The sequence below is a fragment of the Macrosteles quadrilineatus genome, unplaced genomic scaffold, assembly GCF_028750875.1.
Source record: "Macrosteles quadrilineatus isolate MER2022 unplaced genomic scaffold, UCM_ALF_1.0 Scaffold_2__2_contigs__length_208266976, whole genome shotgun sequence".
Taxonomy (NCBI): Eukaryota; Metazoa; Arthropoda; class Insecta; order Hemiptera; family Cicadellidae; genus Macrosteles; species Macrosteles quadrilineatus.
The window spans coordinates 144,328,014-144,340,241 of record NW_026542595.1 but is presented as its reverse complement, the minus strand read 5'-3'; the positions used below and the strand labels follow the sequence as shown (position 1 = coordinate 144,340,241).

The 12,228-nt window shown below is 33.2% G+C and overlaps 1 protein-coding gene across 2 annotated transcripts in view; it reads right to left on the bottom strand.

Annotated features, from left to right (window-relative positions):
* LOC128986717 (tachykinin-like peptides receptor 86C) overlaps positions 1-12,228 on the bottom strand; it is a 40,502-nt gene that overhangs the window by 24,346 nt on the left and 3,928 nt on the right. For both annotated transcript variants that reach the window (XM_054407211.1, XM_054407212.1), the window contains exon 2: positions 4,548-4,686. In XM_054407211.1, coding sequence (XP_054263186.1) covers positions 4,548-4,652 — 105 coding nt within the window. In that variant the 5' untranslated portion in view covers positions 4,653-4,686. The remainder of the gene's footprint in view (positions 1-4,547; positions 4,687-12,228) is intronic.

Here is a 12,228-nt window from a genome sequence, read left to right as displayed (position 1 = left end):
TCGTCATAAACAGTTCCCACACTCCAGACTGCTCACCTTTAATACTTCCTTCACCACTTTATACGTCACGGACCTCAAGCTAGTGTCGTCATTGATTATAATCATAATTATGATTTCACACTCCGAAAAACTCGCCTTTACTGCTTCCTTTATCACTTCCTACGTCACGGACCTGTTTACCTCCCTTCCCTTAGCATTATTGGAATGCAAATACTTCAATCTATTGGTCATAAACAGATCCCACACTCCGGACAGCTCGCCTTGACTACTTCCTTCACCACTTCGTACATCGCGGACCTGTTTCCTTCCCTTCCAATAGCATTTTAAGATTGCAGATACCTTAATCTAATTGTCATAAACAGATCCCACAATCCGGACAGCTCGCCTTGGCTACTTCCATCACCACCTCCTACGTCGCGGACCCGTTTTCCTCCCTTCCGATAGAATTTTAGGATAGCAGATACCTAAATCTAATCGTCATAAACAGTTTCCACATTCCGGACACCTCACCTTGACTACTTCCTTCACCACTTCCTACGTCGCGGACCCGTTTTCCTCCCTTCCCTTAGAATTTTAGGAATGCAGAAACCTTAATCTAATCGTCATAAACAGTTCCCACACTCCGGACAGCTCGCCTTGACTACTTCCTTCACCACTTCCTACGTCACGGACCCGTTTTCCTCCCTTCCCATAGATTTTTAGGAATGCAGATACCAACCTAAATCTAATCGTCTTAAACAGTTTCCACACTCCAGACTGCTCACTTTTACTACTTCCTTCACCACTTCCTACGTCACGGACCTCAAGCTAGTGTCGTCATTTGATTATATTTATGATCCATACCACCGTTTATGTTCTAATATCTGTGGAATAATCCTATCAGCTATTTATTTATCTACTGCATTCAAAAGTCAACAGCTGATCATATGTCTTTGTTTATTTGTCAAATACTGCTTCCATAAGGATTACAGTGAAACTTTGAGACCCAGTGGGGCGGATTCCTGAGAGACTTTTTTTACGCCATATAGATGTTGGCACTCACCGATATGGTCTTTATCGCCATGCAAAATTTGAAAACGATTGATTCAGCCGTCTAGGAGGAGTTTGCGTATTACGAAATGCATAAAAGTCGACGTATAAGAGCTTCGCTCGCTACGCTCGCTCCGCTCAATGATATGAGATAAATATAATAGGTTACGTACCTTTATCCGTGTTCAGTCTAACAAACAGTAGTCTGAGGATTACAAGTTTCAGATTGTAAGAACCAATTCTCAAACCCAACATTAAGTTACACATCAACCAAAATCAACAAGAAACCAACATCAACCAACCAAGTTACCAACATCAACATGAAACAGGATAAAAGTCTTCATCAATGAATTAACACACGTCGACGAGTTCACATTGGAAAACATTTGAGAATTGGTCTTAATATCCAAAATTTGTAATATCAAGACTACTGTTTTTAAGGCTGAAGACGGACAAAGGTGCGAACATATATTATACTCGTACTATAAGTCTTGGTGGGAAATAAGTTTAAAACGAATTTAAAATATTTTCTTGGTGTACCTTTTTAATACCTTTATTAATTCAACAAAAAATTAAAACCTGCTTCAAGACAGCGACTTTTTTAGTTTACTGAATGATTTAAGACTGAACCCCTATCGATGGCTTTTTTAGATAGGACCTCGCATTGAGTAAAATTACTTCAGGCACTACAATGCAATCGTAACTTATTTTTATTGTTCCAGAATCATGTCACTTACAAGAAATGTCTCTTAAAACAATCGTAGACATGTAAACTTGTATTGTTTTGACAAAAGGGTCCATTTCCTAAGTTTTCTTCAGGCTAACCCAGAATAATGCATTGGTTGGACAATATTAGTTTGACAATGATTTATTCACGAATAACCTTCGAAAAATATTTAGCAATTTAGCACAAGCTAAAACAGTTTCTTCATTGCAAACAAGCTATCTGAGTTTTTTAATACTCCTTTATAATAAGAAATTTCGTTCATTTTGACTCATTGAAGAAAGTAAATTAATAGTTTTCAAGGAATTTTTTTTCTGATATTCTTGAGATGTAATTTTTCGTAATGACAAAAATGATCATACTTTTGAATACAAATACGGGGAATATAATACTCTTGATTTGATGATTAGATTCAACGTTCAATTCCTGTTAAAATTCTGAGACGCCTCTGTAAAAGACGAATCCAAACAAATTAATCGTCATGTGACCTTAAATTATTGAAACATCATACATGGTTACAAACTAACTACTGTAAACCGACTTGTAATATTGTTTGGTTAAGTAACTTTTTACCTATTTGTAACGTTTTCATTTGCGAAGCTCTGTCTGCAAAAAGTATTGGTTTGAAGCTTTAATCAAGGAACGAAGATAAATGACGTAAAGTATAGGACTAAACGTAGCATTAGAGTTGGACCCAAACTTATCTCCGTCTCGTAAATCTGTTTTGGATACGCCCAAAACTGTGGACGGTCTGTTTACCATCACGCACCTATATTACTTGAGGTTACATATATGTTTTTCTTGAAGAAAGGTTACAAAAATTAAATATAGTCAATTTATGACTTTATATATATCTTCTTTTGGATATTTAAGTTGTATATTAAATATATTATCTTAAATATATCTATCTAACTTCAAATTCAAATTTTCCTTTCTCTAATAACCTTCGTTGCTTTTTTGTTATAATTAGTTCATAATAATTGAATTACTTGCAAAAATCCATTACAATTTATACATTTTTCGACAGCTACTTTCTTCAACTGTAAAGTAATCAATCTACACTTTGTTTGACTGTTTTTTTTATCATAACAAAACCTAACCAGAAAGTGCAAGTAGTTTCAATGTTTTAAGCTAATTTATTTTTGCGTCATAAAACGATTGGAAACACAAGATGTCATTAAAATAATCTTTTTCTGGACTTGCAAATATCCTATTGCACTGTAATTAAAGCATACCATATACCTTCCTAAGGCATTAAGGAAATTATATTGTTAACAAAGGGCAAATTCTTGACATGTAGTGAATTACTTACACGTTACAACTGTTACTGTTATGTCATAGTAGATTGATATAGTTAAGGATAATTTTATTAGGTAGCATGATCAATTGTCAGTCCAATAATAAATGGCATCCAAATTGAGTCCAAAATCGATGTCATTGTGGATTGGATTCTGCTAACAAATGTGTAAAAGTTGTTATTTAAAGAAGAATGTAATCAGTGGCAAGGTGAGTTACATTGTATTTCAAATTATTGAAAGTTCTTGTATCACAACTTGTTTTACATGACCAGTAAAAAGCAACCAAAAAGTTACTGTGACAGACTGAAGATCCATGTCATGGGTTTAGATCATGTTGCCCACCAGTACATTTCTCTCTTATCTACCGGCTCACCCCTTACTAGGCTGGATATGTTCCACGCACAGGCTGAGGTCTATGTGCAAATTCAAGGTTAAATTAGGTGTTATTGCACCCCTCACCCTTATGGCTTTTCCAGAAAATTCTGTGATTGTTTCAAGTCACAGATTGTCAGTACTAAGCAATGGTGAGTTTGATCATGAGACAACAATATATTTATCTTACCACTGTGGTAATTTAAACAGAAGTAGGTTTTTGGCCTCCACAACAATTTGCCTCCAGTCTACCCGGTCCTCAGTTTCCAGGAAACTCAGCTTTCTCAGGTATTTTCCATTTATTTTCCTTAAAATATATTCCTCCAAAAACTATAATATAAATCGTTTCTCAGAATTTTTGCTATGGTCTAAATTTTCCTTTCTATTAAGGAGAACTGGTAGTATAATTGGATGGTACGTTTTTGTTTTGTTGTTTTTGAAAGTTGTTTGGAGCTTAGCAATTTTTATACAGAGAAGAAACTTATCCTTGCTGCTAAAGTCTGCTTTCTTCTTCTACTTTTTCATTGTATCTTGAGAAAATTTTACTCCTAAGTATTAAAGTTGTCGTTCTCTAAAGTATTTTACCTCACCAACTGTCAGATTGCTATTCAGAGTTTGCTCTATCTTGAGAATACGAGATACTTTGTCTTTTCCTTATAATTCTTTGATCTTTTAACAATTTATACAGAGATTAAATTAAATATAGAGGTAATAAAAATCCATACTACCATATAAACAGTTTTTTTGTTGTTGTTGTTTTTTCCTAGGACGCTAGGCACGAGCCCGGGATTGTTTTTCGCATTACTTCAGAATAGACGGGTTGCGGCATTATCGCTAGATAAAATCCGTTGGTGATTTGGCAGGATTTGAACCCGGGACCTCACAGACCGAATTCCCGCGCTCTAACTACTACACCAGCTCGCTCTTCCACCATATAAACCGCTTGGTTCTTCATAAATAAAAAAAAAATGTTTTTAGTAAAGCTGCGTCGAGGGTGTTTCAGAGTTTTGAGGCCCAGGCCAGTCCCAAGTTGACTGAAGGTCAGGAGACGGTTTTGATAATACCGACAGTAATTGTTACATATATAAATAATATATATATTACACTATATATTCATACAGTACCTGAGTGCGGTTCAGAGCCCACACGGAAGATACGTTGACGAACGGGTCTTTGTCCAGCAGCAGAGCCGTGCAGTTGTAGAGCTTGGCAAAGTCAATGTCTCCCATTCTGCCAGCCACCCATCCTAACGATGTCGGCTCTCTAAAACATGGCAAAATACGCAACATTAGTATTCATCCAATGGGTATTAAAAATTAAACACAATTTGAAAAAGAGAAGAGAGAAGAGAGGAGAGAGGAGAGCGTAAAGAGTTTGAGTGTGAGTTGTTGTGTTGCTAGCCTTGTAGTTAGAGTGTTTAGCTTCGGTGGGAGAGGGGTCAGGGTTCAATTCCTGTTATACACAAAGTCATGATGGGTATAAAACACTTTGCTTTTAAAGTTCTTTTAATATATAAATTTTCGCGACAATAATAGCTAGATGTAGTCAATAATAAAATAACATTGTTCTGGTATTCAGACAAAAATAGTAATACATCACGACATGTTGTACTGATGTTTCGGCTTCGTTTCAGATGACCAGTAACCCTTTCGCTGCTCTGAAGATAGACTGGGAAAATAGGCCGAAACGGCATGCATATGTGTAATGCAGTCGTACACTAGAGAGCACGATATTACTAATTCGTAACTTACGTCACCCAAGTTAACAAAGGTAGTGCAACCTCAAATCTGATGTTTCTTTAGTTAGGTTATTGAGAATAAAAATGTTTCTGAAGAAACACAGGGGTTTTTAACACTAAGGGGCTGTTTGAAAACCAAAATAAGTATTTATTATTTTAATTTGTATACGACTAAAGAGTATAGGGGGCACTGCATGCCTCCGTCCCAATGGAAACTGCCTATCCAGGTTGCCTGATAACGCTAGCCAGCCCCCGGTTCCCGGAAGTATGGATTTTACGGGTTTTTCAATACTAAAATGATACATCTCAATGATCACTTGTGGCACACGGTTGACATTTTTACCCAATATTCCTTATTAGCATAATAAAAGTTAGGTAGAATTATCCATGTGACACAATTATAAATTAAATCCAAATTATTTATATAAATAAAAAATAGTTTTTGTTATTTTCTCTTAGTAACATTTTATTCTAAATAGATGCTAACATAATTTTACAACACTTTTTAGAAGACTAAAACCCCTAAAAATGACACTTCGATCATGAAATTCTAGCTAATAGAATCTGAGATAGATAAATTTTTACAACCGTTATTTTAAGAATACCACCAAAATACATAAAACTGCAAATTTAAAATGTCGACCAACAAGAACAAACTAGAAAACCTTATTCAGAACCAAAAAGAATAATATTAACATATTTAGCATTTTCAATAGGGAATCTCCTTGGAATGGTGCAAAATGTTCTAATAGGTTATTGACATGGATAGCTTCGATCAACAATTCAATCAACCAGCATCCAAGGGTATGTTCCATATATTCTATAACGATCCTTAAATATCACCTAAGGTAACTAAGATAGCGTATAACATGTTGACCTAATTAATCGTTGTAGCTTTAGTACCTCAACGAGTAAATTGGTTCAATATCGTTGTGTGGTGATACACAGTTACATGCTCTAAATACTACTTTGTATACTTCGATATATGCTACATCTTATAATGTCGGATAAACTATGAACGTCTTTATGAAAGCTATATAAATTTTAAAATCAATCCTTTATCTGTTTGTATTGATTGTTTTTATCCACGCTAGTGGCATTTTTATGGAAGAAGATCTTGTTAAACACACAACACACGTTTAGGGACACACACGTGTGTAGGGGAACACGTTTAGATAAAATTGGTTTTAACGTCTCCATTTTTATTTATATGCCCGGGATTGAGCTCGTTCCTCTCGTCCCAAATAACCGATTTTTTAATGTCCCACTTTCACATCCTATAGTGGGCTAGGTTCCAGCCCGGAACTGTTCTACACATTACTTCAGGCAAGTCCTAGATGTTCGGGTTATTATCACATGGAAAAAATTCAATTGGTGATTGGCGGGATTTGAACCGGGGGCCACGGGGACCGAAGTCCCGCACTCTACCACTGATGACCAGCTCGTTACCCAACCCAAAGTCCGAGACGATAAGTACTAGGCTGGAAACACACTCACTAAGAATGTAAACATGGTCATGATATAATCAAATAGCCCTCACATCCATAAGTATTACGTAGCAAAATATAACTTTTTCATTATTTATTCGTTAAAAATATAATTGCTGTGTCAAACAACTCTTTATTATATCATTGACTAAACATACACAGAGTAGACTTATCTTCTAATGTAAAAATGTGAATCCAATAAAATAGAAGAAGAAAATTAAATAAAAAGAAAAAGAAAGAAATAAAAATAGATGGTTTAGTACCATCTAACCAGAGGGTACTAGTATATTGGGTTAAATATTAATAATTAAAATCCATGCCAGCAACTGATTGATTTATCACTTGACATAGAAAATTGCCATGAGTTGTTAATCTATATCAACAGATTGCACCAAGTTTTTTGGCTTCTATTTGTTTAATTGGATGGAGAGTCTTCTTTGTGTATAGTCAATGATTATACAGGGTGAATCAGACCACCCGTGCACATAATTTAACGATCAGGTATACAAATGTTTACCCACTTTTAGAATAGCTAGGATTTGCATTTTTTTGTGGAGGTCCATCTTGGTCCCAAGCCACCCAGAAAATCCTAAAAAGTTACATTTTCAAATTACAACCCCCCCCCCCACCCCCAAAAAAAAGAAAATTCACTTAAATCTTTTTTAGATAAACACGTTTTTTATGGCTATGGCTCGATAACGGTAAGAGCAAAGATTTGAGAGAATTTTCATGGTTAGGATTTAAATTTTCTACAAGACACTCTTCGGCGTTTTTCGTACTCCTTCACCTACAAAAAACGCCCTATTTAAAAAAAATTTAAAAATTTTTAGATTTTAGACGTGTTTTTAATTTTTAAAATTACTTTTCGGATATATATTTGTACTTTTTAATGGCCCCTACATTGAAAGAAAAGTGCCTAAAGTGGCTTTTTAAATTGTAAACCATTAAAAGATTTTAATGGTGGATTTTCAATAAAAAATTCATTTTATTATCGCTTGTTGGTTCAAACCGTTGTGGACGGGTGGTATGATTCATCCTGTATATATAATAATTATTGCAGAGAAGGCAATTTATTTCGTCAATCTTTGTTCCCATCATCAGACCAAATATATTATCTAACAATATTTTATAAATTTCAAGAATTCAATAGAGTGCTCGTGTTCATAAAACTTGAATAAACGCAAGCACATATTCGTATTTATTTGATGATCCGAATATCTGGATTTGGAGTTTCATGCGGCGAAAGCTCACAATGTACTCGACTGAGTAATATGTATAGGTCTGTGACCGCCACTCTCTATAGAAGGTAAAATCCCAACAATGCCAAATACATGTTAGTGGGTAGATGATTTAATATGTGTGTATGTGTGTGTGTGTCTCCAACACAACACAAACAACATTGTGGTCCAGCGATTCCTTGAAATTTCTGCAGAGTTTATTGCTTTAGGAAATAACATAAAAATTCATATGAAAGTTTAATCTTTCCTAAACGTCATATGAACTATTTTTTCCAGACTAACTGTGTATATTTTATTTATTTATATAAGGAATAATTAAAAGACCTTTTTCATACTGTAAATTTTAAATTTAAGTTAACCGTTTTTAAGTATGCCTTATCTTCATTGGCCCTTTTGTGGTTGTACTTACTAGATCTGGATAGTTTAATACATGCCAGATCAAAAGACAAAAATTATGGTTAGCTTTGCACTTGTTCTCGTCGCACCAATAATAAATTTTGATTCATGTGCATGTATGATGTAAATTAAGCTTTTTTTAATAAAAAATGTAGCCCACTTAAAACTTATTAAAGTAAGTAATAATAAAACGCTACCAAAAACCATGAATAAATTCTAATAAATTAAGGTTTTACAATAATTTAGTTTTGAAGTAATTAAATCATAAAAGTTAAAGGATGGTATTTAATATTGCACGTACGTAAAGAAGTTAAAACAGGCACCTAAGTTATATCGTATTTAAACTCACGAGCAAAATTTATGATTATCGTTTATAATACTTTTTTATTATACACATATACACATTTATGACGTTTTTAAAAACTTGCTTTACAAAGGTTATGCACTGGTAACAATATAAACGATTTATGATTATAAACCAACAATAGAATAGTTAAGCCAAAACTTTGAAGCTAGTTATAACTATTAATAAGCAAATAGTTTGAGCAGTTCAATCTATAAGGTCAAAAGTTCGAACTGGTTACCAAAATATCTAAGTGACTTTTAAGACTACCTTCGTAGTGGCTAAGTACTGATTTTTATTAAGCATTTACACAATAAAAATGTGACATAGCATTAACAAACCATTTTTATTAATAAGTGGGATAACAGATTTAGCGTTTATAAATTTAACTCTTCTTTTATAGAGCTATTTTCAATAAGAGCTTCAGCTTGTACCTCTAAAAGGAAAGAACAGAGAAAAAGGGAAACTCGATATTCGTTGTCCTACTTTCTTCGCAAAAGTGTGACACCTTTTAAGGTTTTAGCGGAACGAAAAATTAATACTCTACCGTGTGCACGCAGAGTGAATTCAGTTATGAGTCCAACAGCTTTAAATTGATCTGTATGTTCAGGAAAGGCATATTTTTTAGAGAGGCTGTAACAAACTATTATGCAGATTTTTTTAACCTTGGTGTGGAAAATATGCAATCCCTGATTGTTGTGGTTTTAGAAAATTTTCAACTTGTTATTTGTGATACAGATTCATTTATATATTCACAGTAACTTTAAAAAATACACTCTCTCAAATAGGGCCACAAACAAACTGAAGTTCCGATGGTAGTCATTAGAAACTCTTTAGAGAGAAGGTTTTTTATTGCTTTGAGATAGAAAGAATTCTTCAAAGCCTGCCGTGCATGTTATAAGAATATGTGTGCGAACTTTAGAGGCATTTAACTTGACATTGGAAAACAGAACAAAAAAATAAAACTCGTTGGTGCAAATAAACCTAACAAATTTGGTAAAATTCAGGATGTTTTATATTTTTAACAATGATTTTCCAATTTCTATTTGTACTTAGTAACACAAGTAAGACTTTGGAAGAAAACGTTGATAGGAACAGAAATGTAAGGTTTGATATAAGACAATTAATTGTAATGTTTTATTGGTGATTTATCCATAGAATTTGGAATACGGTAACGTACATTACTTAATTTTCTGTAAATATCTCCTATACTTTTTTATATTATCATTGAATATACATGTGAATATTATATATATAAAACAATATTTAATATCAAACATTTTCATTATTTTCAGTATTTTTCGTAATATTTGCAAAACACACTTTGACATTTGTACCAATCAATAAGAAACAAATAAACTTAGCTGATTGAAAAAACTAAATGCAAAAACAGACCAAGAAGACTATCGAACTAGAGAAACCAGATGTAATTTAATTGGATTCGAAACTGATCCAAGATGTATAACATCTGCTCTCAGTGGCGTTCCCTACAGAGCTTCAGAACTCCCAGAACACTTTGTGAAGATTGATTAGATGTTATTGAGAAAATAGTTTAAAATAACTAATACGTGATATTTATCGTGCTAAAATAGTTTGTGACAAAAATTATTGTGAAATCGGACTACCGGTACAGATAATATTTACTACAGTACTAGTAAACTACATTATTGATGTAACGTATAGATTGTGTAGTAAACCTACTATTTTATTTGATTTATATAAAATGCTCATAGTTTGTAGCACAGATCATAATTAAATTATGTTGTTGTGCTGAAAGAAAACTGAAGATGATATTTAAGTAAATGCTATTCGCTAAGATACTTGTAATTAAGGAGGCCGGAGGTATAGACCAACTATTTTTTTTTCAATTATTTCGTTCCAACTGTTAAATTTCCAAAACCTTGACAACAAACATGCCAAATATTGAAATATATGTGGATATAACTAATTTTTCAACCATCCCTTGACAAACCCCCTAAAAAAATATCATTTATATCCTGAATAATCCGCCCACGTGAGTTTTCCTTAAATATTGAAGGAGGGGTTTTGAGTAAACGTAACGTGATACATCATTCAATATTCAACTGGAGTGTCAGCGAGCCACGTCTGGTGCAGAGCAACCACGCTGACTTATTCAATAAGTTTAAGGCACAATAAAACTCTAATGTATACAAATTGTGAATATTCACAATATAACTTGAGACAGCATTGCTCTAGATAAAAGTTACAATTTATGTTTCAGCATTATATGCAAAGCATGGAAAAGGGGGTTGGAAGTAAAGCCAGACAATGGGAAGAAACAAAACTTTTTACATCAAATTGTGACCTAAATGAAAAACTTATACTTGTGATGTGATAAACGAGTTATCTTAATGAACAATTATTAGTGTCGTGTTCTTTCTTCGATTTAACAAATTTCAATTAATAATAAGTTTTTGAACAGAATATATTTCAGTGTTTAAGTTACAGATTGGCCTAGCGTATAAGGTAACAATTAAAAAGAAAATGGTTTTTGTAATAATGATATTTACTTGTTTTCGTACTTTCGTTTGTGATGTGATTAAATGTGTGTATTTTAACTTTGACTACTTCCTCTGGAATGCAATTTGATGTCCTTTACAGCCTGAAGAAGTTCCCCTTGGGAAGAAGTTCTATGAAGAAAAAACTTTATTTTTTCGTTGGAGATTTACACACAAAACAGATGTTTGTTATAGTTGTTCCCTGCGTTTAGAAAATATCGTATTTTTATAATAAACTTAAATAATTTATTACTTGATTTTACCTCTAAATTAGGGAAACTAAACTAAATTAGGGAAACTAAACTAAATTAGCTAAATTAAACTAGATCAACCCTAGATTAGCATATTTATCCGCTTAAATCACCCCAAAAACCTTGTACAAAATGAAGTGTCCACCCCTTTTAAAGATAACATTAACTACTTTCCTAATTACACTGTACGTGTGTGCGATAGATGGTTTTATTTCTAGGCATAATGTGAAAAAAATAGAAGTTGTGGTAACTGTAGCTTTTAAGTGACTCCTAACATAAAGTAAGTGATTATACATGACGGTTTATCAAAGAAAATGACTAATTAGTACCCATTTTGAATATGATTAGCTTCATAATAACCTTGTAAGTATTATGAGGGTAATTATAAGTTCTCAGCCTTTTTTTGAAATGTCATTAATCATAAACATTCAATTCATAATACCGCATAATTAAATCAAAGGGATTGTATACGGCATGGATTAAGTACAACAAAATGTAAAATGTTATGTACAGATAAATTATATTATTATATAACAGTATTTAAACTTTACACAGTTCAAAATGGATGCCTGAACATTCCAGGGATGTAATTATTTTGTCTCTCTCTCGGGTTCGCGGTAGCTCGTGATCAATTGCATTCGAAACGTAATTTGATGATTTGAAATCTAATTTTAATGGCTGGGACCAAAACCACTACTTTTTCCTATAGTTGAACTTTGATCGTTATGGTTAGTAAAATATAAACATATTCAATTTATTGAAACCACACAACAGAGGAAACTTAATAATATGTATTGTTTGTTGTTGCCATCCAACTATAAACTCAAATAATG